Raw genomic sequence first — 27,618 nt, 5'->3', positions numbered from 1 at the left:
CTATTTCTTGGTCTTTCCCATTAATAAAATGAAGGCAAAATGAACTCTTGGCCAGTGGCACGCAGCCCCGTGTGATACAGAGAACGACTGGTTCAATCCAGAGATGGAGCTCATGTCTCAACTTTAATCCCAATTTTCCAAGGGGGTCTGAGCAACGCTTATCTTTGTGTCCCAATTTCTCTCTCTCTTAAATGGAGAGTCACCTAATAACCCATCGCCTGAACAGTCCAGTTCCTCTGATGACTGGCTTTGAATTAATAGGACATGTTTTTAATGATGTGCGAGGCTCGACATTGCTAGCTGAGCAAAAGACGTGCTAAGCTGAAGATAATTGTCGTGTTTGTTAGGCTGGGTTTTTGAGAAAAATGAATGGACTCCACTTTGGGAGCTAACTGGAGTGAACATTTCAATTTATTCCCGGGCTCAGAAATAGCTGAAATCCCCAAATTTCAAAGGTAGAATGAACACGACTCAAAATTCATAAGCCTTTAAAAAGGGTGATGATCACGTAAGTCCCTTCCAGGGCTGACATTCTATGATTGCACGCTGGCAGGCGTCCCAGTCCGTACTTCAAGTCACCAAGCATAAAAGATGATGATGAAACAGAAGACGCTAGCTTCTGCTTGTGGCAGCTTAGGCCACTGGCTTCGTGTGGTGCCCATAGCCCAGGTCACAGATGAGGTCCCAGCTCAGCCAGGTCGACTCCTTCTATCCTGGTGGTTCTCAACCATGGCTGCATATTAGAATCAGCTGGAGAACACTTACAAAAGTGCCTGGGCCCCACCCTCCTGAGAGTTCAGTTCACCTGGTCTGGAGTGGGCCTACAAAGTGGAGCCAGAGCTGAGAACCATTGTTCTATATTCCAGAGTTAAAGACAGAACTTCCAATCTGCAAGGGCGATGGGCAAGGAACTATAGGGGGTCACTGTAAATTCGTCTTCCTTACTGGAAAAACAACTCTGCATCACGTGGGGATGAGCCCATGCTTCTAGGTGCATGTGGGGGGTGGTATGTGAATGTGTATATATATATTATGCCCATGAGCACACACACACACACACACACCAGAGGGTAATAGACCAGGACTTGGAGTGGGACAGACCTGAGCTCAAATTGCCTGAACTGTGCTGCTCACCAAATGGAACGGCCTGAGGTCCACTACCTAATCTCCTTCAGCCTCAGTTTCCTCATCTGGAGAATGGGAATAATCATATCATCTAGCTCAGGGGAGGTTCCATGAGCTGGTCCACCAAAAGCACCCAGCCCAGTGCCTGGCATACAGTAAGTTCTCCGTGAGCTTTAGCTGTTAACCATGGCCACCTTCTTGCTGTTCTAGGTGACTGTGAACATCCTTGGAGAAAATGATGAAAAGCCGATTTGTACCCCAAACTCTTATTTCTTGGCCATCCCCATGGATCTGAAAGTTGGCACAAACATTCAAAATTTCAAGCTGACGTGTACCGACCTTGATTCCAGCCCCAGGTCGTTTCGTTACTCCATGGGCCCAGGTACACAGTTTCCAAGGGCTCTTGGTGTTGGAGGCCTTAGCAGCCGTTTAGGGAGAAGGGGGTCTGTGCTCGTATATTGATTGGAGCACAGTGTGTGTGTGTGTGTGTGTGTGTGTGTGTGTGTGTGTGTGTGTGTGTGTGTCGGGGGGTATTTTGAATGAGGGAAGCTAGGTTGAAGAATGTAATGGCCCTGTGCCTCCAAGTCCTTTGGCTTCTCCGTCTCACCTAACTCTTCCCAGACTCCCATCCGTGGTTGCCCAAAGGCCCAAGGAAGAGTGAACCCCACAGATGGCATCCCCCACCCTCCACAATTCCCATCCATCACGGTGCGTGAACCATATTAGCGTAGTTTAAATTTTTTGGTCCCCCTCCTCAACCGCCTCTTTTCCTGCCAGCTTGTAGTGGGGTGGGGAATCCCAGTCTTCTCTCTGGATAATAATAGATTAAATAGATTAAATGCATTTTGAAACGTGTCCTCAGGAATTCTCTTTTACTCCATTCACTTTCTCTCTTTAAAAATATACCACTGTGGGGGGTGGGGGGAGAGCACCCTCACTGGAAATGAGACCAAAATAACTCATCTAATGAAGGGCTGGGGACAGAGATTGAAACCCAAACAGGCAGAGCAATTCCATGTGAAAGAGTAAAAATCCATCTCGGCTGCCCGCTGAGCCCTGGCGGAGCGGGAACTCCAACGGTAGGGAGCCTCGAGCAGGCGGTGTCGCAAAACCCAGAGGCAGGGACCGCCTCCACATGGCAGTTGCCAAAGATGGAAAGAATCCATACTGAGAACCCTCAGGCCTTTATGGAGCTCTTCGCTGCTAAGGGAGTACAAACTGCATCATCTCCTGCTCCATTTACTGGTTTGCTGTCGGTAATGAGTCTGGAGCCACCAGAGGACTGAGCGAGGACGGCTTGGGTGGCAGCCTTTCTGCCCCGGGGAACGCGAAGCTGTGAGCCTCGAGCCCCAACCTAGCTGTGGGGGAGGCGGGTGTGGGGTGGATGCGGGAGGACCTGGGACTGCAACCCAGGCCGGGCCAGGAGGCACCACCAGGGTGGCCAGCCAGGTTCCGCCAAAGGCAATGGAGTGAATTCGGCCCATAGCCTATCACCGACCTGGCGCTGGTGTGTCAGAAACACGGTTGACACCTGAGGCGTGGATGTTTGAGGAGATGATGGAATGAAGTTTTCTTCTAAACCCCTTTCTCACTCTCTTTTCCTTCTTTTCCCCAAATCCTTGTATCACATCGCATTTAGGCAACATCAACAGTCATTTCACCTTCTCTCCCAACGCTGGGTCCAACGTTACAAGTCTGCTCCTTGCGACACGCTTCGACTGTGCCAGTGGGCTTGACAAGATCTGGGACTACAAACTACTTGTCTACATAACTGATGACAACTTGCTGTCTGGCAGGAAGAAAGCTCAGGCTCACGTTGAAACAGGGACGGTAACGCTGAGTATTAGCGTCATTCCTCACCCCACCACAGCTGTCACCACAACCGCCAGGGTAAGGGCTTTGGGACCTGGACTCCCCAGATACGTCCCTTGTGATGTACATCGATGGAGCCCCTTGACCCAGGAGAAATATGGGATGGGCTGAAAAGAGTTGAGGTGTTAGGATGTTGCCAGGAATGCCAACTATGGGCTGGACTGGAGTAGTCACTGGGTGGTAGACAAAGATCTGAGTGAGACCTTGGATTTGTAGAACCATTAGCTTTCCTATGTTGCTAAAGAAGAATGTGCATTTCTGCACTGACTTGTGATAGATCAGGTATTGACCACATGTGGTGCTTGTGGCACAGGAGCCAATTTTCATGGACGTGTGGCCAGCAGCTTCCTTCACAATCCCTTCTGTGCTTGCTCTGAAAGATCATTGCAAGTCAATGTCCATGAAGGCGGGTAGCTGGTTTTATGCTCTTCTCCACTTCTTTTGAAGAGTCCCTATGCACCAATCTGTACCCTACTCCCCACCCCCACTCCAAAAAATTCATTGGTTCAATCTACAAATATCGACTGAATACCTATAATATGCCAAGCTCTTTGGTGGACAAGCCAAAAATGATCTCTGCTGTCATGGAGCTTCCAGTAAGTCAGTGATCCCCAGGCCATCAGCAACAGCACCACCTGGAAACCTGTTAGAACTGCAAATTCTTAGACCCACCCCAGAATATTGAAGTTGTGATCATCACCATGACCTCTAGGGAAGGATACCAGAACCTGGAGTCCTCAGCCACATCCCCAGAACTACTGGATCAGAAGCTCTGGGAGTAGGACCCAGGAATCTGTGTTTTTAATAAGCCTCCAAGGGGATTCTGATGTGCTCTAAAGTTTGAGAGCTGCCGATCTAGAGAGGGAGACAGATGACAAACAGGTAGCCAAATTCATTCATTAACTACAGATTGTAGGAGACAGTAGGAAGCAAACAAGCAAGTGCCCATAAAACCAGTGTGATGAAGGAAGGGAGAGAGTCTCGGAGTCTGACAATAGGATTATCTCCTCCTGCTCCTTGGAAGGACTCTAACTCTTTTGCCCCCTTTCCTCCTGCTCCTAGGGAAAGTTGTGCCCTTAGGAGGCAGCCCCACACGTGCAGTGTGCCAGAGGAGAAGTCATCAGAACCTTAGCTACCTGTGACCAGTGGTCAAATTCTGTTTGTCCAAGTCCTACCATGAGCTGGTCCGTGTTCATCTCCCGTGTGCTGGAGTCAATATTACCCCAACGAACGGAGACATAAGATGATCTTAAGGGCTTTCGCTGGTGGTAGGAGCCAGTAGGCTCCCTTGAGTAAGGAGCTGCCACCTTCCTGGGGCTTACATGGTGACCCGATGGTGACATCTCCAGCCCCCAAATCTCCATACCTTGTTTGGTACAGTCTTCTTCTCCAGGAAGCAAATGCCAAGCTTGAGGTTCTGCTGTGCCGACAGCCCTGTGTGATCTGGCTGTGCGGCTTGCTGCGAGGGGACACTGCAAAGCCTATAAAGTGTTAAAAGAACAGCTTTCGTGGCGCATGCTTTCCCAGTGAGAGACAATGGCTATATTCGTCCCAGGGTTATGCCATGATTTGGCAGGGAAAAAAGCCAATGGGATTTTTAGCGTTTGGGAAGGGGAAGAAAGAGTAAAAATAGGTCTGGAGTTGCTTTTCAGTTCCCTAAATTTTCTGGGTTTTGATCTCCTGGGTGCTTGGAAAGACTATAAATAAGCTGATGGGTTGAAGCAGCAAGAACTGTGAGCACATGGATGCCCCCGTGTATAGAGCAAGAACAAAGAGCAGAACCAACACTTGACACGAGAGTGCTGATGTCAAAAATGGCTCACCTGCCCCCCTCTGTCATTCAAGCCCAGGGTCATCTACCAGGTCCGGAGAAAAAACGTTTATTCTCCATCAGCGTGGTATGTGCCTTTTGTCATCACTTTGGGCTCCATATTGCTCCTGGGCCTCCTGGGATCCCTGTTTGTCCTGTTGGCCAAAGCCATCCACAGACACTGTCCCCGCAAGACTGGGAAGCCCAAGAAACTTCCGTAAGTTATCAGTGGGCTGGGCCCTTTCCACCACTTCCTTTAGGCCACTGCTGCCAGTGATGTCAGGAGAGGGAATGGAAGGAATTAGATTTCTCTCCAGGGCAGAGAGGGAGCCTGGAGTGAAGGAAGGAGAAGTCAGTGGGGGGATGGCTCGCCGAGCGTCCTGGTACCCTCTGCATCACCTACTGGGCCTGGTTTTCCATGGCACCTGCCCTGTCCTTGAAACATCCTCAGTGAAATGGGGCTTCCTCCTCCGGTGAACTTGCCCTGGATAAAAGCCTCAGAAGAGAAAAAGCCTGGTTGTGAGTAGTGATAGGATATACTGTGCTGGTATTTGTAGAATATTTAAAGGATGGGAGGGAATTAGAGAAAGCACAGAAAACTGCTAAGGGAATTAAGCTTTTGGCTCCAGTGACTCACTGGGCTTTTGTGTGACTAAATTATCGTTGTTCTTTTGCATGTGACCCCAATCTTTCACTCCCCAGGGCTGGAAGCAGGGGCCTGTTTCCCCTCCCTCCTGTTCCCTCCTGCTCACTCACGTGCCTCTTACCATGTACTCCGCTGAAGTGAGACACTGGAGTGAAATGGAGAGAGCACGTCATTGTTCCAAGCTTCCCTAGCCCAGTTTCTCGAGTCTCAGAAGGTCCCCCCACGACAGCATGATGGTTCTGCTCCTGGGGCTTTGGAGAGAGACAAGGCCTGTTTCGGCTCTGGGCTCACCATTTTCCATATGGCCTCAGACAAATGGCAACCTTTGTGAATCTCAATTCCTTATTTGAAAAGTAAACAGTCAAATGACAAAGGCAAAGGAAGCACTTAGCAGGGTTCCTGATGTTGAGTAAATGCTTAATATAGTGTTTGTTGAGTCTTGTTGCATTATTTTTTTTTGTGGCTGAGTCCCCGTGAGCTCAGGATTCTAGGTTCCAAGTTTAGCTCTATGCTGAAGTATCTCAGGATGTTGGAACCTGAGTTTTGGCACCACAAGGGAGTGATGAGACTTCCTATGCCTTTTAAAGGTGTTTTGAAGATTAACTAGTACTGTCGAATAACTTAAAATCTGTGGATGAAAAGACTCTACCAAAGTATAAGGCATTAGCATAAAGATGTGCATTGCATTTTGCCATATTTATTGGGGAAGTTTGTTGCTATTGGCAACCTTGACTTCAAGGTAAGAAATCCGTGAGCATCTGCTGAAATTAAAAGAGGCATTTTTGTTTGGGTTCTACTCACAAATTGATTTGGGAGAAAAAATTGGTTCCAAAAGAGTGACGCTTAAGCTTGTAAGGATGGTGGTGCTCCGTAATGGGGTTTGGACAGAAGTTCGTAAAGGTAGTCATCCATTAGACACTGCAACTCTCAAGCAATTTATGGTTCCGTGTACCTTGAACTTGGTTGCCTTAACTTACATCCTAAATATTAATCGTTTCCAACATGGTTGACTTAAAAAAGAAAAACTAGTTAGTAATAACAGGCTCAGGCCTGGCCTCTCTGGAAATTAGGTGTACCATATGGCAGGCAACGTTTGTCCAACAGCAAAGAAGAAAATTAGAGTCACAGAATTATGGAACCCAAGGTTATCCTGGGAAGGGGCTTGGCATCCAAGTCCAGGTCTTCCTGTTATAGGAAAACAGGGTTTAACTGCCAGCCCTTGAAGCTTCCTGCTGTGAGCCAAGCCTTCTGCTCAAGGTGGCTACCGGGGAGAAAAAGGAGGCGGGAAGAATTGCCAGACCTGCTGGTCATGCCCTCACCTGTGCTGTCAGAGAAAATACATTCCCTCAAGTTCTATAAGGCAATAGTTTTCAAACTTATCAAACTCCTAGAACCTCTTAAGTCCCACACCAACAGTGATGGAGCTGCTTTGTTTGGAGCAGGGGTGGGAGCCCAGCCTTCATTTTATTTAGTCCCCAAGCCTGGCCCCTCTTTTAATCAATCCCTGAATCCCAAGGAACACAGTTGCCCCAAGGCTCCAAGTTATTATATGTGAACCAGAGCAGAATACTTTCAGGTTAATTCTTGTCTCTCTCTTGTTTTTTCCCACAGGGTGAAGAAAGGAGGTATGTACCATGCCTAGTCCCTTTGTTCGTGGCTGTCACTGTTGTTGGGTTTTGCTTGCTTTCTTGTACTAAATAAAAGGGTTCCAACTCAGCAGAGAATCGGGGTGCAGTTCTGCCTCAGTGTGTTTTCAGTCGCGTCTGCTGTGGCTGAAATGAGAGGTCAGATGTAGACGGAGAAAGGAAAGGGCAAGGCGCATGGTGCCATTAGGCGCTCAGATCTCTCTGAGTCCTGCCTGTTTCCTACCCAGACTTGCCTCCAGCCAGCTGAACTGAGACACCTAGAGGTCTGTTCCCCGCCAAGTCGGCCAGGAGTGACGAATTCTCCGGGAGTGAAACACAGACAGTATCTACTTGCTGCTGCACAGGGAGGGGCGGGCCCGCTCCCGAGGACAGCGAATGCTCTGTATTGGACACATGCCTCTTTTGCAAGAACAAATGACACTTTATTCTCAGATTGTAACGGATTTGATCATTTTCACAAGTTATTTGGGTCAGGCAAGTCGGAAAGGGGGGTGGGGTGCAGTCCAATGGGCGGGGAGAGTTGAGGCGCTGGTGAGTTGAGCAAATTCTCATCTGAATAAGGACACCAAGCCTAAGGGGGTGACAGACCCAAGCCCGGAAAGTTGCTGCCTGGAGGGAAATCCAGGCTATGGGGAGAGACGGGACAGAGGATTGGAAAGTGTGTTTAAAAAAAAAAAAAGATGGCTTTTTTTTTTTTTTAAGACTGTATTTACTTATTTGAGAGACAGAGAGTGAGAAAGAGAGAGAGGGTAGAGAGGGGGGAGGGTCAGAGGGCGAAGCAGACTCCCCACGGAGCAGGGAGCCCGATGCGGGACCCGATCCTGGGACTCCAGGATCATGACCTGAGCGGAAGGCAGTCGCTTAATGGCCTGAGCCACCCAGGCGCCCCAAAAAAGATTGCTTTAATCACTCAATCCATAGGCGTGTGTGGCTGATATGCACAAGGCACTAAGCAGGGTTAGAAATTTGATTGTAATGGTTATTGATCATATCAAATGAAATGATTTTAATGAGGTCCTCACAGACTGTCACCCACCCTAGTTACTTTTTAAAAGGGCATAGGGAATGGATTCAAAGAATCCTCACGTTATGAACAAATGTATCAACTGGACCTTTCTTATCTTTCAGTGAAAAGCTAATTACCCAGGTCCAGTAAGAGCAATAAATTGGGAAAAGAGTAACATTCAAAAACAAATTCTGTATATTATTATTATGTGTGTGCATGTGTGTGGGTGTGTATTTTTCTGAGAAGGTAGAAAACTGTCAATAAACATTTCTACAGAGAATTCCTTGTCCTGTCTGCAATACTAAGTTCAAAAGCCTGTTTAAGAGAAATCCCACTGTGGAGGTAGAATTTCAAGGTCAATTTAGTGTCCAAGGAGCTTCACTTCTATCTGTTCTTTTCCTTGCAGAGATGAAGACTACAAAGCCAGAGGTTTTGGTGGTGAGTGTGGTGGCCACGGGGCACCTGGATTGGGTGACGTGTGGCGAGCCACTCCCGCCCTCTCAGGCAGACCCTGCCACAGCCTTGTGGGAGTGTTTATCATTCAGGGAGATGCTTGTATTTGGCCACTGGAACAGATTGCTGTGTGACGAGCTCCTGATAGAATTTGTTCCCTCCACTGAACATGTCTGCTGATATATTTGCAGAAGAAGTGGATTTCATAAATATTGAATAGTGGTGTTTATTATCTACACCAGCTCTCCAGGAGAGTGAGTTGCCTTAAAGACCAGAAATGGAGCCTCAGCCTTCGGTGATATTTATTTTTTCTTCACTGTTCCACAACCTTGCAGAAAAGCAAGGGAGATGGGGCACAGCTTGGTCCAGGGGTGGGCTCTGGCCCACTTGAGCATATGACCTTGCAGACTCCCTCGGCCTCTTTAAGCTTTAGATTCCTCATCTGTAAAATGGGAGTGAGCACACATGCCCCAGGGTCGCAGGTGAGGAACTACCTTGAGAACTGTTAAGAGTCACGCAAATGCCAAGTGTGACAAGATAGCTGGGGAGTCTTCCCGCTGCCCTCCACCCTTACCTCCTTGTTTTTCTTTACTGAACCTGATCTGCCCACTGGGAAGTGACAGAACTTGAGGGTGACCCCTCCAGTCTCCCTCACCCCCTGATAATAAGTTTCTGTTATGATCCAAGACCCATAAATGGGGGGAATGATACGCACAATGACAAACACTATCCAGTGCTCCAGAATTTCTGCTTCAGGTCCATCACCTAAGTGCTTATCGGACAGGCCTGTCTACACTCGGGAGGAAGAGGGGATCTCTTATCTCCTTAGTCTTAGTGTCTAAGGCAAGTCCCCTTGGTGATGCCACTCAGAGAGCACCTTAGAAATATGTATTAAATTAATTAAATAAGTAAATCCCCATGACCATAAAAAGTGTAGCTGCTGAACTGTTCAAATGGATAAAACCCATATGGTCTCCATTTCCTCTGTCGTGGGAGTTGGGGAGCCGTGGGTCAGTGCGTGGATGATGGCTGGTGTGATGAGAACCCCCCAGACTCCAAACATCATCCTCATTAGCATGCTAAAGAAGGGCACCTCCGGAGGGCACCTTGTGAGAGAAGGGGGTGTTTCCCCTGGGGACAGAGGTCGGGTCCCCAGAGGGTGGCACAGAGAACAGGGGAAGGAGGGGAGCTGGAGCACCAGGCATAGGGAAGGCAGGCCAGGCCCAGATGCAACACTGTGTTGGCCTAGGCAAGGGGACACGGGCCAGAGCCCACGGATGGGAGCACGTGAGTGCTTCTCTCTGCCTGCCACGCATGCCTGCCTGACAGATCCCACTTAGGCAAAGGAGGTCTCAGCCAGGGTTGTGTGGCATTTCTGCTCTTCTTTCTGTGCGGCTTAGATAGCATTTACTTGGGATGCTTTCCTGCCTCCCAAGATGGATTAGATGTCCTCCTGGCCCTCCTGGGCCCCGAGCATGCCAGAGTCCCCTGAGCATGCCAGAGTCCCACGGTCCACCTTATCGCTCTATGTCGTGCACCTGTTGGCAGGGGCTCCCACTGACTGCAAGCTTTGTGCAGGCAGCCCCCACACCTGTCATGTTCACTACTGTGACCCCAGCATCTAGCACGGTGCCTAGCGAGTAGACAAGGGTCAAGACGGCCCTGGGTAAGGAACGCAGCCGGCTGTGAGGATGAGCAGCCCGGCAGGGCAGGGGGCGTGTAGGGTTGTGCTTGAAGCTGTCTCTTTCTCCTCCTTAGGAAACAATTCAGATGAACTCCGTCTTTGATGGAGAAGCCATCGACCCAGGTAATTAAGTGGCAGTGCCGTCCATCCAAAAGGTGTTTTTCATATTCCAGGTGGGTAGTCATGGAGGACCCTATCCGAGGTCCTGCCCTTAACTCAGTTTGTCCCTCCGTTTGAGGGTGTTGTCTGACCCTTCCGACTGCCATCCCAGGGGAGATCACCTCTGAGCTGGCAGATGCTCAAGCATCCGACCACGTGTGAGGCCTCAGCAGATTTCCACCTAAAGTCTCCCGCCCTCCCTAGCCTCCCTTCCTAAATCGCAAACCAACTCAGGAGACTGGTGCATTCTGCCTGCCCTTTGGAGCTCAACCTCCTCCCCCAGTCCTTTCTGAATGCTTCTAACACCATCCTATTGGTAGTGAGAGAGATGGAGAAATGGCAGGCTTGGCTCCCTTTTTCCCTAGATCAGGGCCAAGAATTTCTTCTTGGTGGGCAAGATGAACATAAGGTAAAGCTGGCCTCCAGAGCTCCCCTCACTCCCATGAAATCAGCTCCAAATTTAGCTCCTTTACACACATCCCTCCACTTACAAAGGCTCAATTATAGATGTGAATAAAGGGAAGGAAACCAAATTCGGGAGGCAAGTGTGCTGGCCCCCTGCCATCCTCACATGCAAGTGGCTCGGTCCTTCTCGGAAGGGTGGCTCCTCTCCAGGAGAGGCTGCTGCCGCTGTCGGAATTAAATTTCCCTTTATTATTAGGTACTTGTTACCATAATGTGCCCACATTAGCATAAGTGCTGGTGGGATCCTCTGCCGAGAGGCCACTCATAGCAAGAGCAGGGGATCGCCTGAGACTCCATCTTCTGGGGCAAAAGCCCGGGAGGACCAAGGCTGTCATATCGACATTTCGTGTGCCTGAGAGACGGAAAAAAGGAAGAGAGGAGCCAACTGCACTGATGGGAAGGAGCACACCGATTAGTGCCCGCCGCTCTGGCTCAGTCACATGGCTCTCTTGCACCATCTCCACAGAGGCTCCGTGTCTGTGTCCACGAATCTCCGCTAACCTAACATACGTAAAAATCAGAGTCCTTTCCTCCCTACTCCGTGGCTTCCTTCTTGTGTCTGGAATTTAGGGGGCTTTTAAAACAAACCCATCAGGGGCGCCTGGGGGGCTCAGTCCATGAAGCGTCTGCCTTCGGCTCAGGTCATGATCCCAGGGGTCCTGGGATCGAGCCCTGTATCGGGCTCCCTGCCCAGCGGGGAGCCTGCTTCTCCCTCTGCCCCTCCTGCCCCCAGCTCAGGCTCTCTTGCTCTGTCTCTCTCAAAAAAATAAATAAAATCTTAAAAAAGACAATCGGAGCATAATGGGTAACCCCATTAGAAACTGAACCAAATTTATCCAAAGCGGACGTGGAATTCAAGATTTATGTGGCTTTTCTAATCTTGCAACCAAGAGCCTGTCCTAAGCCTTTCTCTCCAGGGAGGCATGATGTTTGCTACCTGTGTGGTCAGAGTCCTAAAGCTCATAGGAAGGGCAGGCGGATGAAGATTGTGCCATTCATGAGCCTGCTTCCTCTCTCCATGACTCACCCCTCCTCACGCCTTTCCTCTTTCCCTGGGGTAAGAAAGGAGCCAGGCAGAGATGGGGGAGGAGAGCATTTGAATTCCCTCATTTATATGGTGGTTATATGTTTTTTCCCCTAGTTACTGGGGCAGTATATGAATTCAACTCAAACACAGGAGCCAGAAAGTGGAAAGATCCCTCAACCCAAATGCCAAGATGGAAAGAGCCAGACCCCCGGGGAACTGCTCCCAGTAGAGCTGTCGCTGGGGAAGAGGCTGGGCCACCGAGGAGCACCGGCGAGCGAGATGGGCTGAGCGGCAAAGCTCCGGCTGAGGATGCCCCCATTCCAGAAACCAGGATGGCAGCTCAGGCACCCCAAAGAGCAGAAACCCAGCCCTCACGAGCCACCCCCAAACTGCATCTGGGAATACAACAGGTATCTGGGTGCAGGCCCCACATTGCAGCACGGGGGAGGGGCCTTGAGTGTCTCTGGGAGGCTGCCTCACCCTAATTCCCATGAGGGCAGGGGTGGGAGCATCAGGGGTGAAAACATGGGCTGAAGGACTCGGAGAGCCAGGGCCCCGAATGGGATGTTTAAAACACACATAGTTGCCCTTTTCTGAGACAGCACGGGAGAAATTTCTCTCGGGTCTCTGTCCTCTGATCAGATGAACCATTAACTTTTGGATGTGGAATCATGTTTCTTCTTCGTGTGGACTGCTGGGAAGCTCCATAGGAAGCGCTCAGGACTTCCTGATATAAATACCAAGGGCTCTCCTCACAGCAGGTTTCATCTCGATCCCCTGTCCTTAAGTGTAGCACCGCTCCAATTTCTTCCCTGATGAACACACTCAAAGCCACACACCTTCAGAAGTCACCTCAAATGTTTAAAAAGAAGCAGAGCAGTGAAAAAAAATGGATGAATAAATAGTTATTCATCTGGGAAGAAAAAAACACAATGGACACCTTCTTGTATTTTATTTTTTATGAAGGTATAACTTACATTCAATCAAGTGCACGGATCTAAGCTATTCCGCTCATAATAGGTTCCCCTCAGAGGCAGCCGCTATTCTGATCTTGATCATCCTAGATTAGTTTTTGCCTTTTCTGAATTTCATATAAATGCAATCACAGAGAACATGCTCTTTTGTGTCTGGCTTTTTTTTTTTTAAGATTTATTTGTTTATTTTAGAGAGAGAGAAGCGGGGAGGGGCAGAGGGAGAGGGAGAGAGAATCTCAAGCAGACTCCCCACTGAGCTCGGAGCCAGACTCGGGGCTCGATCCCACAACCCTGAAATCATGACCGGGCTGAAACCAAGAGTCGATGCTTAACCGACTGAGCCACCTAGGTCCCCCTATGTCTGGCTTCTTTTGCTCAGCATCACATCTGTGAGATTCATCCATGTGGCACTATAGATTAGTAATTCAGTTCTCTTCTACTGTGTGTCCTCTTCAATTGCAGGACTAGGCCTCAGTTTATTTATCCATTCTGCACTTGGGTGGCTGCTTCGGTATTTTACCATTATAAATCCCATCGCTATGAACCTTCTTGTGCAGGTTTTTTGCTGAGCATAAACCCCTTATTCCTTCCGAGCATATTCCTAAGAGTGGAATTGTCAGAGCCGTTGCTGGAATCGGCCAAGAATTCCAAAGTTGGTGGCTCTGATGTACATTTCCACCAGCAACGACGGGGAGTTTCAATTGCTTCACTTCCTTGCCCACACTTGGTGCTGTCGGTCCTCTTCATCTTAGCCATTCTGGTTAAAGTTTTTCTTGAAATGAAATCACTCTTTCTCAAAGTTAAAACAACACCCACCGTCCCACCTCTGTGCCCTGTTCCTCCCCTACCTCCTGCCATTGGAGGGAACCACAGGGCCCAGAGTGGAGACACAATGGGAAGCTCTAACCAGTCATACAACTGGGACTTTCCCCAGTGGGCATGAACAGTACTGAAAATAAATGGTAGCATGATGGAGCAGAAAATGGAACTTTCCAGTGTATGCCTAGTGGAGGCTGAGCAGGTCTTGCTGTAGCTCTATGTCCTGCCCCGCCCCCCCCCCCAGCTGCTATGTTCCTAGTCCAGTAACCACAAGAAAGGCCCAGCGAGAGTCTATTAGAGCAACACACCCCCTTCTCAGTTGGGGAGCCAGATGAGAACTCTCCAGGCCCACAATCCTGCAAATGCCGAACTTTGAGGGAGCGGCTGTGTGTTTATTGTGTGTCTGTGCGCAAGGGTGACTTCTCAAGAGAAAGACACATTGAAAAAATGCTCTGCCCGGCCTAGAGCAGGCGTGATTTATTAATAAGGGTTGGTTGCCAGGGAACTCCCTTGAATAGATTTAAATTTTGCAAAAGGAGGCAGAGCTGTTCATTTGTGGAGGTTAAAGTGGGTGAAGTGGCTGATTACCCATTTAAGACTCCACAAGTCTGTGGAGCCCTGAGTAAAATGCCTTCCTCAGAAGCTCTCAGCCTCAATGCAAGTAAAATGAGGCTCAGAGAAGGCTGAAGGAGGACCTAATAACTGTTTACGAGCCCATTAAGGATGATTAAAAGGAGAGCAGTGAGCAGCTGTTTCCCCTTCTCCAGTGATGACAGGGCAGGAGGGAATTGGGCTTGGGCTTCTCGGCCAGAAGAGATTTAAGTCAGGCACAGGGAGGGACTTCCCAAAGGTTAGGGTCTGTTTGAGGGCTCAGTTTCTCCCCTGGTGATGGGCAGGAAGAGCCACTTGCCTTCCAAGCCCCAAGATGGGAGCCTGGAGGAAGCCAAGACATGGGGTCAGGAGTGGCCCCAGGTGAGGCGTTCTTTGGCCAAGAGATTAAACACATATGGACTTCTGTAGCTAACTTTGAGTTGCCTGCTTCTGAGTCATAAAATTGGGGCAGAGACGTTCAGGGATTAGACCACAGAGGGACCCATCATTGTTGAGGGATTTGAAACCACGTGGTGAATTCCGGAGTTTAAGCTTTCCGTCGTGCTCCGTGGGAAGCAGGGTGTTACAAGCATGTGTGGCTCGTGAACAGAAACCAGGCATGGACACTTTCACTCCTCAGAGCCCTCTTTCGCATCTGTACTTCTATCGTTTGCCTTTTTTTATGCAATGTGCTTTGTGATGGCTGAGAAAATCAAAGCGACAAAATGAGTGAATATTGAAAAGGATCGCTACCGAAACTTGGCGTTTCTCATTTCAAACTTAATGTGCGTGTTTATAACTCCCATTCATTCAATAAATATTTATGGAGCATCTCCTGTGTGCCAGGTGTTGATTCATGAGTAAACACAGCTGCCCCAAATCCCTGCCCTTGGGGAGCTTCCGTTCTGTCTGCTACGGCTGACCTTAGCCTGCTGATAAGCCCTCCCCAAAGATTCTACTCCCCGTACCATTCTGGCCTATTCGTTTCTTGGTTCCTTGAGCGTGTGTGTGTGTTTTTAAGATTTATTTATTTATTTGACAGAGAGCGAGTGAGAGGGCGAAAGCGTGAGAGCAGGAGGAGGGGCAGAGGCAGAGAAAAAAGACAGAATCCCAAGCAGACTCCAAGCTGAGGGCTGAGCCTGACTCGGGGCTCAATCCCACGACCCTGAGATCATGACCTGAGCGAAACCAAGAGTCAGGATGCTTAACCGACTGCGCCACCCAGGCGCCCCCTCCCTTGGAGTGTTCTGTCTGAAAGATAAATTAACCCAAACCTTTCTGGAAGAACAGATAACTCAGAACTATTTAAATATTTTTGTAAAAGACTTAATGGGGAGCCCTTCTCAGAAAATAGTTAAGATGCCCGAGTAGGGGGCCCCGGCCTTGGGCTGTCAGGGCAGCATACAGCTCCAAATGGCAGCGCTGAGCCGGGTGGGACTTCCGTGTGTAGAAAATGGCAGGGTCCCGGGGCCAGAGAGACATCTGATCCGGAGCTCAGGGAAAAGGTCAACCATAGGAGGGGTGGGGGGATGGGGAGAGACTCAGACCACCTGTTTTGGGGGTGAGAGGCGGCTCCTGCTCTAAAAGGGAATAATCCAACTGAGAAGATAACCAGCTCATTAAGAAGACAACCAGCTACCACACGGGCACTTTGTGGGGACTAAATGAGTTTCCCAGGAAGTCAGGGCTAGAGAAAGCAGGTGTGGGCCACAGCAGTCTCTGAGTATAATGCAGGACTTGGAACCCGTGGGGCCCCAAAGGTAGAGATGAGTTCAAAGTGGGAGAGAAGAGAAATTTTGAGCAAAGGCGAAAGCACTCAGAATCCCAGCCTTCAATCCATGTGCAGCCGATGCTTGTCCTGTGTAACCTGAGTGAACAACCACAGCCCCAGACGGAGCCTCCTGGGTATGTAGCAAGCACTCAACAAACATCTGCAGCCTGGGATTGAATTGTGCCAGCTTGCGGTGGGTTTGCTACCCAGGTCATGCGGCAGAGCCACGGCGTTTCTGACTAGACCTGGACAAACATTATGATATAGCAAACAGTCACTGCGTGCCTACGAGGCACCAGGCACTGTTTTAGGCTCTGGGGATAGAGCAGTAAATAAAAACAATGTTCTTACTGTTTATATCCTAGTGAAGGATGAGAGACTGAATATACAAACGAACAATGGTCGGACCGTAGATAAAAACAGAACTCTGACCCACAACCTGCGGGAAAGCGAGCCCTGGTCTACAGTGAACGGCAGAGGACGCCAGCCTTTTGGAAGTCAGGCTCGCAGGAAGCCAGATTGCTATGTCTAGTAACAGTCTCGGAAGGTGAGCAAGAACGTCTGTACCAATCTGCCCAGGATGGCCAGGGCTTGATGAATTATGACAGCTTCCCTAACTTTATGTCCACTTCCAACTGAGGACCAACCACCGAAAGCCAAATATCCACACCTCACCAGTCACATAAGATGCACCCCCCTCCAGTGAGCCCGCCGACAGCTCCCCATGCTGGCAGCCCCCCAGCAGACCACACCTGAAGCCTTCCCTTTGTGCCACCATAAAGCTTTCCTGCTCCTCTCCCTGCCTGTGAGTCTCTGCAAGAGTTTGAATGGCGCGACTGACCCCCTTGCTGTAGTGAGTTATGAATAAATAGTAGCTTTTGCTTTTCTCATATTGTTGGTCTGTGTTTATTTCCATGGGAATGATAGACAAATGGATTATACATCTTACATATGTATCCGTGTATATATAATCCATGTGTCTAGGCATGAAGTGTTAATGGTGGTAAATGCCACTGAGAAAAATGAACAGGGTCAGGGTTATGGAGGGAGGGCATGGCCCCTTTAACGAGGGTGCTCAAGGAACGCCCCCAGGGTAAGGAGAGAAGTAATTGCTGGAAGTGGGGAAAGAGCCATGCAGGGAGCTGGGAAGAGCCTCCAGGCTGGAAATACAAAGGCAGGGGCAAGCCGAGAATCAGTAGGAGGAACAGGGTGATGAGCATAAGGACTGGAGGTGACTGCAGAGGGGTGTTTGTTGGGGAGGGGGACATGTATCTGTGGGGACAGGCTGGGAATGTTTGTCTGTGGGGCGTGTACGGTGAGGGTCGGGGGATGGTATGATCATCACGTAGGGCTTTGTGGACCCTGGTAAGGACTTCGGCTTTTAGGGAGCCATTGCAGAGTTTTGAGGGGTGATATCATTTATGTTTTAAAAGCATCTCTCTGGGGGCGCTTGGGTGGCGTGGTTGGTAAAGCGGCTGACTCTTGGTTTCCGCACAGGTGGTGATCTCTGGGTCATGGGATTGGGCCCTGAGGGGGGCCCTGGGCTGAATCTGCTAGTCCTTCTCCCTCCCCGCCGGCTCAAATAAATAAATAAATAAATACAATCTTTTAAAAAAACCCAAACATCTCTCTGCTGATTTGAGAATAGACTTCTGGGAGGCAGGGAACAGGGCTGGGCATAGAGAGACCGATCAAGTGGCTATTGGATTAATCCAGATACGAATGTCGGTGGCTTGGTCCAGGGTGGCAGAGGTAGAGGATGGTGGGTATAAGGAAATTTTTTGAATGAGTGTCTCAGCTAGGAAGGAAGTCCTGAATTCTCTCAGGCCCTATTCCGTGTTAGATACAGGCGCCCCAGCAGGGTTTAGCCAGTCAGTGGAAGCTCCAGCTATTTCAGAGAACACTCAACAGTTCCTCCCAAATGCGACTGGCCCCATGCCTAGTCTGTGAAATCTGTCCCTATTGGGGGATGGTGGTCACGTTTGTGTTGGGGAAGTAAAGAGAACCCCTCAGTGTTTCTGCTGCATTGAACTTCCTGTCAATATTCCAAACAGGCTTTGAGGAACCAGAGGGAACGCGCATAGATTTTCTAGGTCTGGAGCCTGAGTCCTGCCACAGGAAAGGTTACAGGCACCTCATTCAAGCACTGCATTAGATTTGCTCTCAGTCTAAAAAGTACAGTAGTCCCCCTCATCCGTGGGGGGTACATTCCAAGACCCCCCCATAGATGCCTGAAATGGCAGATAGTACCGAATGTTAGATGTACTATATTTTTCCTATACATACATAAAATTTATGATAGTTTAATTTATAAAATAGGCATAGTCAGAGATTACTAACAATAACTAATAATAAAATGGAACAATTATGGAACAGTTATATCAATATACACCTCATTAAAACGTGACTGTGGTCTCCCTCTCTCAAAATCTCGTATTGTCCTGTACTCACACTTCTCCTTGTGCTGACCTGAATGATGAGGTGAATGGCGTGGGCATTGTGACATCGACGTACCACCGACCTTCTGGCCATATGCCAGAAGGAGGATCATTGCTTCCAGACGGTGGTCGACCGCAAGTAATGAAAATCTCTGAAAGCAAAATCACAGATAAGGGTTGACCACTGTCCAGTTCTGATGAAATACCTTTCACCAGGAGACCTGAGTTGTAGGAAAAAAATTGTTCCCTGGGACTCCCCAAAGAGTCTAAGTTCTTTGGAAACTTGTCTGCTTCGAGGGAGGTGTCCAGGAAAACCGAAGCCTTGTGATTAGATCTTGGGAGACAGTCCTAACTTAAAATGGTATATCCTACAGTCCCCATGAGCACAAACTGTAATTATCAGTCCTGATTTGAGGTTAGGAAAACATGATCCTTGTAAATCGTTAAGACCAAGGCAAAACGCGCTCAGGAGCTCTGCTTTCTTCCTATGTGTTTCCTGCTGGGTGGGGCTGGCCCAGTGCCTGGAGGCGAGCAACCTCCTGCCCACACGCTGAGCCCCAGCATCCTCGCAGCTCTTTGATTTCTGTGGCACTGAGAAAACTCGAGGCAGCCCTAGCCCATTCAGAGCCAGGCACGGCTGAGGGAGGGAAGCTGGTTAATCTGATTTATAGGCAAAGCTCTCCACCCCTCCCCGCACTGCCCATCTTGTTTCTCCGTCCGCAGTAAGAACATGCTCCAGCTGGCATGTGAAACTGTCCTTTTTTTTCCTTTTTGGTAACAATTTAATTATTCATATTGTGATTTAATTCACATACCATAAAATTCAGTGGTTTTTAGTATAATCACAAAATTGTACAACCACCACCACCACTACCTAATTCTAAAATATTTTCATCTCCCTCCAAATAAACCCCAATCCCATAAATTGTCATTCCCCATCCCCAGGCCCTGGCATCTACTAATCCATCTGTCTTTATGGATTTGTCTATTCAGGACGTTTCACAGAAACAGAATCATAGAGTATTTGTCCTTTTGTGGCTTGGCTTATTTCATTCAGCATAAAGTTATCAAGATCTATTTCTGTTGCAGCAGGTACTAGTACTTCATTCCCTTCTATGGCTGAATGATGTTTTCCTGGATGAGCATACCGCATGGTGTTTATCCATTCGCGAGTTGCTGGATATTTGCGCTGTTTGCGCCTCTTGGCTATTATGGACAATGCTGCAATGAATGCTCATGTACCAATTCTTTTGCAGGCACATGTTCTAACTTCTCTTGGACTGTCTCTAAGTGTGGACTTGCTGGATCATGTGGTAATTCTAGATCTTTCTGAGAGACTGCCATACTTTTCCAAAGTGGCTGTACCATTCTGCCTTCTCAAGAGCAAGGCATGAGGGTTTCCCAAATTTTTAAAAGAAAGGGAGGCACCCTCAGTCTAGGTTGTGGTGTGGGGCATTTAGCCCTTCGCAGATCCTGTTCACCATGGCAGGGGGAGTCGAGGGGTGGTCTGGAGTGCGGGTCGACCTCCCCGAGCTTCTCCATGACAGCTTCCTCTGCACCCGGGTGGTCTGCGGCTATGTCTCTGCCAACCTCAGGATGGCGACTGCGTGTCTAAGATGTGCTGGGCACGCTGCCTGCATGAACTCATCCTCACGGCACTCCTTTGCGGATGGTCCCGTCACCTGCATCTCACAGATGAGAAAGCTGAGGGCTGGAGAAATGAGGGGACCTGCCCAGAGATCACAGGGCCAGGGCAGGAACCTGGGGGTGCCTGCTCCGAGCCTAAGTGGGAAGGGTTCGGTGATGCCCCTTGATTTGCCTTCCGGTGGGGAACGGTGTCAGATGACAGAACACTCAGGTGGATCCTCTGACCGAACAACCCCAAGGCTTCTCTTGGCTGCAGAAATTAAGCCTTCACAGAAACAGCGTCAATACCAGCTTCTGGACCAGCAGATACGCCCCATGAGCATCTGTCCTCTCCTGCCTGGCTTGGGCTGCGATCTGAAATGGCCACGGGCCTCCCAGAGTCCTGCAGAGCTCAGAGCACTGGGCTTTGGGCTGCATAAAAGGCAGTCTGTTCTTCCCTCTGCCCTGAACACATTCCCCACCTGTCTGCCGCTCAACAGAATCAGGCTCATCTTGGCTATGAGCATTCGAGTGCCTTCCAAAGATGGTAAATCAAGATCTGGGTCACGGAGAATCAGCCCCCTCTTCTAAAGGCCGATGGATGGGGCTGCAGTTACTAATCTGGACCAGCAGGGGCTCTTTTTACCATTTAGCTTCTTCCACCCAGTAGTCTAGAAACGCCTCCGGTAAAAGACGGGCTCTGCCTTCTTTCCGCCTTTCCCCAAGCTCTCCAGGGTGTGTGGCCTCAGGGCCTGCAGAGCAGCCGCGGGGCTCCCACAGTCGGGATTCTGCCGTGTGGGCACCCACAAAAACCCACAATAGCCGTGTGGTAGCTGGAAACCCGGGAGCGGTGTACCAAACCTTCGGGAGGAGGGAGTGCGGGCCCACTCCGCCCACAAGTGGCCTTTTCCCAGAAGACCCCGGGACAGCTATCAGGGCATTTTGCCAAGCAAGCTACTGCTATTGACCAAGGCGGCTCCCAGCTGGGCTCAGAACAACTTCATCCCTGCTGACATGAGTCGAGAGGGTTAGAATCAGCGGTGGTGCTTGGCATCTCTGACCAAATGCCCCCAGATTTTGTTTCCTTAACACACCATCTTACCACGGGGTTCAGGAGAATGAGGGCCCAAGGTCTGTACCTTTGGCTGAGTGTGCGCTAACGTGTCTGCGTAAGTGTCCATGTAATAATAATTAAAATCACTTTGCATTTATAGAATGCTTGCAGTGTGCAGGATCCCATGGGGTCCTTTGGACTTACAATTTTATTTAATGGATGCATCTGGAGGTAGTATCGAATTTACTTCTGAAGAATCGAAGCTCAGAAAGCTCTCATGGCTAAGTAAGGCCAGAGGTCTCACGGTTTAGTAAATGGCAGAGGGAGGTGGGGTCTGAAAGCAGGGGTGGCTTCTAACCCCTTTATGCCACGACTAGGATGAGATAGCTTTTAGCTTCTTGTTGCTCCCACTCCAACATGGCCTTAATTTGTCGCTGCGTTGGACAAAGGGGGCAAGGCCGGGGGTAGAATCGGAAGGGGCAAGGCCAGGGGTAGAATCGGAAGGGGAAGGTGGAATGTGAGGATGGAATTTGCAAGCAAGTTGATGTGGGAGCTGGTTTGGGTGCCTTGAAATTCACCAGGACAAGGCTTCTAGCATGGGGCCCTTTGCACGGAGCCCCTTGAGGGCTCATTAGTGTCACCGGGCACCAGGAGAGAAAGATAAAAAGAGGAGTGAAGAGGCAAAAAGGGAGGGGGGAGAGCAAGGCTGAGGCCAGGGTCGTTCACAGGAGGAACGGGGAAGGAGTGGCACTGTAGCTGGTGGTCCACAGACACTTGCCAGGGAGCCCCTGCTTGGGGGGCTGGGAGAGCAAGCACAGTCTTCATTTTCTCAAGCAGGGCCAACAAAGGGCAGCTGAATCACAGGATTTCTCAAGAAATAAAAATTCCTAGCACACCCCTGGGGCCTCGGGGAGGAAAACTGACAACGTGTTGATTGAAAACAGACCGAGCTCAAGTGTGCCCGCGGCGTGAGGCCCGGCTCTCGCGGGTTCACAGCGACACCTAGCGGTCCTCGCGGGCACCTGCCGCCTCCGCGGCAACCGCCAGGCCTGTGGTCAGAAGAGAGTATTTGGGGTCTAGAGCAAACATTTCCCCTTTCCGCTTGCTCTCAAAACCCGTACTTGGCTTTGTGGAACATTTCAATACTCTGAGTGGAGTTCCACATATCCCCAGGGTGGAGGGCCAGTTATGTATATCCAACTGACTGCACTGGCTGGATTTTCTGAGGTGGTCATTATTCGCTCCAAGTTTATACTTTTCCTTTATTACATGTAATTAAATGTATTTCATGGTGAGACCTTTGAAAGACTTTTACACAAATGAATGATCCAATCAGAGACATTTCTTTGTTAGACTCCGTGTTTGGAAAGTATAATGACTATACTCCTGTATTATTATTATTATTATTTTAGACCGGGGGGGGGGGGGGGGGGGCGGGCAAAGGGAGAGGGAGAGAGAGAATCTTAAGCAGACTCCATGCCCGGCACAGACCTTGACACAGGGCTCCATTTCACAACGCTGAGATCATGACCTGAGCCGAAATCAAGAGTCGGACGCTCAACTGACTGAGCCACCCAAGTGCCCCCGTGCTCCTATATGACTAAGTCAAAGACCTCAGCTTCTGAAGTGACCCTGATCAATAAGTCTGTAAAAAAAATGAAAACCATGCATCTCTTTCTGGATAATGGTGCTTGAACATCTTCGTTCTCATTCTTGCCACACATCACTCCAGTTCAGCTTTGGTGGAAATACCTGTCTGAAGACTCCCTGGGGGCCAAGTACGTCTAGTGTTAGCACAATAGTACAATGCCTGGGACATAGTTGATACTCAAAATCTATTTCTTTTTAAGTTTATTTAAGTAATCTCCACACCCAATGCGGGGCTCAAACTCACAACCCTGAGATCAAGAGTCACACGCGCTGCCGTCTGAGGCAGCCAGGTACCCCTCAAAATCTATTTCTTAATTGAATCACTTGAGCTCCTGAGAGCAGTGGGGAGCCACAGGAGGGAGGTCAGAGAATCCAGTGTCCTGGGAAGTGCTGCCATAGGATTCCAAACTGAAGGAAATTTATCACATGGGGAAGGCCTTGCCAGGGAGCCCCCACCTGGCAACCCGGCTTCTTACCAATGGCCGGGGATGGTCTGTGGTTAAACAACAGCTCCGCGTGGCGTTTGTAGAGCTCTGTAAGAAGGCCTGTTAAATGTGGTTTGGCACTCCTGGGAGGGCTCCGTGTGGCCATGCTTTACAGGCACCTTCAAGAGCCCCACAGAAGACTTTCCTTTTGAGGAAGAAATCTCAAGCTTCTGTGATGCAATCTGGCTGGGAAGGAAACACTCCCCCAAGCTAAATTTTCTCCAAGTTGCATTGGCCTAATGACTTGTGTTAACTGCCTTCCATTGGTTGCAAAGATCAGAGACTCACAGATTTATTGGCGCTTCACATGTGGACAGAAAGAGTCTTGGCCCCATGACTTGAGCTCTCCGGAACCCAGGAGACACAGAAGACCCGACTGTTTGAAGTGTGGCATCGTGGATGTGGGTCATATTGGTGCCAGGCCGGCATCATTTGAACAGCCTTTCTAAGTTAGGAAAGTAGGCCACGTTACAGGCATTACTTCACCAGGGTGGAGATCAGAACTCAGTTTCCCAGACTCATTCTGCAGCTAGGGCACAGGCGTGTGTCCTAGGCTCTGCCAGTTGGATGTAGCAACGTGAGACTCCAGCAAGAATGAAGAGCAAGGAAGCAGCTACTGCAGGGCCTTGCCTCTCGGTGATGGGAGAGGAGCACGGCGGGAGATGTGGAGCGCCGGAGGCAGCAGGGGCAGAGATGCTCCCAGGAGCCTGAGACAAGGGTGGTGGGCTCGAGCCTGTGCCCGGATGAGTGGGGAGTTGGGTATCGTTCATGGCTGCAGAGCCTCAAGCCCCATTCTCTGACTCTGCCAGAGATTCCGGGAGCCACTAATAACCCTTTAAGACATTTTTTTTTCCCGTCTAAACAAACCAGAGTGGATTTTGTTTGTAGGTAAGAACCCTGATTAATAAACCCGTTATTAATAAACCCAAATTTTGGTGAGTCCTCCCTCATGGAGCTGGGATTAGAAAGTCATTGAGCATTAGCTGTACGTTAACGTCAGGAGTTCAAGGATCATTACGCCAGAGAGATTGCGCTCAGCCATTTTGTTTGGGGCTAAGGTGAATATCTGTTGTTACTGCCTGTTCAACATCCATCCCTCCAGTAACAACCATTTTCTGTATTGGGCTCCGTGTTCGGGTGGGGATGACGTCCTGCCCTAGATCCAGAGCTGGACGCGTGATCCAACCCAGGCCAATCAGATTGCTGCTTCTCCCTGGTCCCAGTGATTGGTTCAGAAACCAATCCATGTCCCAAGGTGGACCAATGAGAGCTGTCCGCCGGACTTGGGTAATACTTCTAGGCATTGCTCTTTGCCTACTGAGGCTGCTCAGCCGGCAGGATGGAAGTATGAAGTGTGAAGCCAATGTTGACCGCCTTGTCAAGTGTGGGAAGAGCCTACCAACCAAAGCAGAAAGCCAACTGGAGGAAAGCAGAGTAAGAGAGAAGGGCTAACTCCTAATTTTGCGCATGTGGATCCAGCCATGACTGAAGTCAGTTCTGTCTTTACGTTTTTCAGTTATGTGAGCCATCTGGTTCCTTCAAAAGTTCATTTGAGTTGAGTTTCTGTCACTTGAAACCAAAAAGGCCCTAATACAGTGTTGCACGTTCAAATACTAGAATTTCTAGCAAGGCTTTAAAGGAATTAAATCCCATCCCTGCTTGTCATCCCGTTCACTTGGTTACTCTTCAAGCCCTCAAATATCTTTTATTTGAGGATAACTATTATGGCCCCAACTGCTGTCTTCTATATGCACAGGACCAAACTTGCACACCTGTGCAAAAACACAAGTCCATTGCACACTTTGTCATTATGCTCTCACTCTCCCCTCCAAGGTGCCCACCTGGGGTTCTCCATTCTGCCTGAAGAACTCCTCTCCACATTCTGTCTGACAAACACTGTTTAACAATATACATCTTCAGTTGCAACAAAGGTACATCCTCCACCTTGTGCACAATGTGGTAGCCACCTGGGAGGGTACATTGCCAGCCCGTGTGCAGAGACATTTGTGCTTAGAACAGCTGGTCCTGGTGCTCCCCAGCATCAGTGACTTGGTGACTGCACTCCTCACTCACCTCTTCTAAGTGTACCTTCATGATTCTTGTCCTGCTACCAGGTGGCTCATTTTCTCTTTATTTCCAAAATCAATTCCCTAAGAGAGAAAGACATAATTTGATTGATCTACTTGCTCATTCTAATTCTCATTCAGGTAGGGTCAGTTGACATGGGCTTCGTCAAACAATACCAGGCAGTTCCCCATGGGTGGCACATACTGGGCAAGGCATCCACGCCTGTCCAATCACACTTGGGCAAGAGAGGGTCACATGGTAAAAACACTCAAACGTTGGATGAGGAACAGCTGGGGACATTTCCCTCCTGGGGGGCTACGACTGGGGCAGTTTTTCTTAGCCAGGAGTCATGGGTATGATAGCTTCCATGATCGATGTGTCTGGTACCTTCTACTATCCTAAAACTGTGATGGTGATTAGAGTGGGGGATGTTCATAATAATTGTCAAGTGTTGGCTGCACCTTCAACACCTCTGTTCTTCCTGCATCACACTTATTGGCTATCTCTGTGACTGTTACCCATTTTTATTTTCCTATAAGCCAAAGGCTGCCTGGGCTCATGCTCTTTGAGAGACTCTGCGGAGAGAGGGATTGCTGAGCATCATTTTATTTTATTTTTTTTAAAGATTTGCTGAGCATCATTTTAATACTCCTTTTCTGTGACACAGAGCCACCCAGCTGCCCCCTGGTTTATTCTATAGTGTTGTATTACCCTCTAAAGGCCAACTCCAGAGCCTCCAGCTACAAGCTGAAGTGCTTTCAAAAGAAGCAGGCGGGGCGGCGGGGGCGGAGGGGGGGGGCTGGGGGGCGGTCAGGGTGGAGGCACCTGGCTGGCTCAGTCAGTTGAGTGGTGGAGTGTGTGAGTGTTGATCTCAGGGTTGTAAGTTCAAGCCCCACATTGGGTGTAGAGATTACTTAAAAATAAAATCTTTAAAAAAATAACAACAACAAAAGACACAGAGAAAAACATAAAACAGGAGGTTCATACCTGGGAGGCCTGTCTCAGACCAGCCACACATATGGCATATTGGAAGCTCTGCCATTATCCCGCCATGATATTTTTCAGTGAATTGAAAGACACCAGGATGCCTCCCTTGATAAAATAACCGTAACCATCACAGTTGGCAGTGGGAGACAATAAATCCCTGTTTCAACTTGGACTTTCCCTTGGCCTGGCACGCCCTGTTTCAGCAGGAGCTTTAAACTGGGAAAGCCACCTCTTTGCCTGGAGTGACTTCTGCCCAGACCTAAAATGCTGTCCCTGAAGTCTAAGTCCTCCTTGAAGGCTCCTAGAACCTAGAGACATGCTTCTCAAACCTCAGTAGCTCATGTCTCCAACGTTGCCAAGTCTTGGTTCGAGTTTTATGTATTTAACCCACCAAGTTCTGGTGCCTCTTTTGACTTTGCTGCCAAATAGTGTTTCAAGACAAAACATGATCTCTAGTCTACATGAAGGCCACCAAGCTGACTTGTCCCTACTCCGAAGAAGACATAGCTTAGCAGTGAAGTGTGTCGACTCTGATAGTAGATACCCTTGGGGTCAAATATTGGTGCTTTGTGACCTTGAGTAAAGTTATTTAACATCTTTGTGCTTCCATTTCGATGATGGTGGTGATGATGATGATGATGATGATGATGATGATGGTGATGGGGCATAAGTTTGCCCTCTAGCGGTATGTGTACATTAAATGAGATCGTGTACTTAATAAGCAGTAAACATTCATTTTTTTCTAGCTAGGTGGGCTTTCCCTGGGGAACATCAGCCATTTTTCCTAGAGACCTTTCTGGGGCTTGTACACTTTGGGGCCCTTTCCAGTGAAGGTGACAGAAACATCATAGCTGGGTACTATGGGATTCTCCTCCTGGCTCAGTTCCTCCGACCTCTCTAAGGACCTCAGGCCAAACGTCACGGGTTCCAGAGAAGACGACCAAGACAATGGCCAGCTTGGAACATGCAAGTCTGGACTTGGGCCATTCGCCGAGTGGAAAGTGTGCTAAGCACTGAGTGACCCACCACTCTTCAGTTGGGGGTTTTCTTTTAGTGCATAGTGCTTGCTGCTTGATGTCACTGGGCATTTGGTACAGGATGGACATGGGGGGGGAGCCCCCACCACTGCCATCCACCCTGGTCTGTGAATGTCATCTGGCTCTGAGAAAGTGTTTCAACACAACAGGCCCCAAGTCCAGTCTCTGAGAAACCTAATCCGGGCTCAGCCAGGCCTCTGTTAAATCTCGGATCTAAGGAGCTGGC

The 27,618-nt window shown here is 49.3% G+C and overlaps 1 protein-coding gene across 15 annotated transcripts in view; it reads left to right on the top strand.

Moving 5' to 3' along the window:
• CDHR3 (cadherin related family member 3) overlaps positions 1–16,925 on the top strand; it is a 63,164-nt gene extending 46,239 nt beyond the window's left edge. For 9 of the 15 annotated variants that reach the window (XM_027574895.2, XM_027574894.2, XM_027574896.2 and 6 more), the window contains 8 exons: positions 1,336–1,507; positions 2,765–3,015; positions 4,843–5,024; positions 7,065–7,078; positions 8,512–8,543; positions 10,317–10,365; positions 12,008–12,303; positions 16,414–16,925. In XM_027574895.2, coding sequence (XP_027430696.2) covers positions 1,336–1,507; positions 2,765–3,015; positions 4,843–5,024; positions 7,065–7,078; positions 8,512–8,543; positions 10,317–10,365; positions 12,008–12,303; positions 16,414–16,416 — 999 coding nt within the window. In that variant the 3' untranslated portion in view covers positions 16,417–16,925. Of the gene's footprint in view, positions 1–1,335; positions 1,508–2,764; positions 3,016–4,842; positions 5,025–7,064; positions 7,830–8,511; positions 9,041–10,316; positions 10,366–11,770; positions 11,807–12,007; positions 12,304–16,413 lie in introns of those variants that run through there. The other 6 variants (XR_003516636.2, XR_003516635.2, XM_027574902.2 and 3 more) reach the window with 6 other exon arrangements.
• Positions 16,926–27,618: the final 10,693 nt, after the last annotated feature.

The sequence above is a fragment of the Zalophus californianus genome, chromosome 12, assembly GCF_009762305.2.
Source record: "Zalophus californianus isolate mZalCal1 chromosome 12, mZalCal1.pri.v2, whole genome shotgun sequence".
NCBI lineage: Eukaryota > Metazoa > Chordata > Mammalia > Carnivora > Otariidae > Zalophus > Zalophus californianus.
This window is presented reverse-complemented; position numbering and strand designations above follow the sequence as displayed.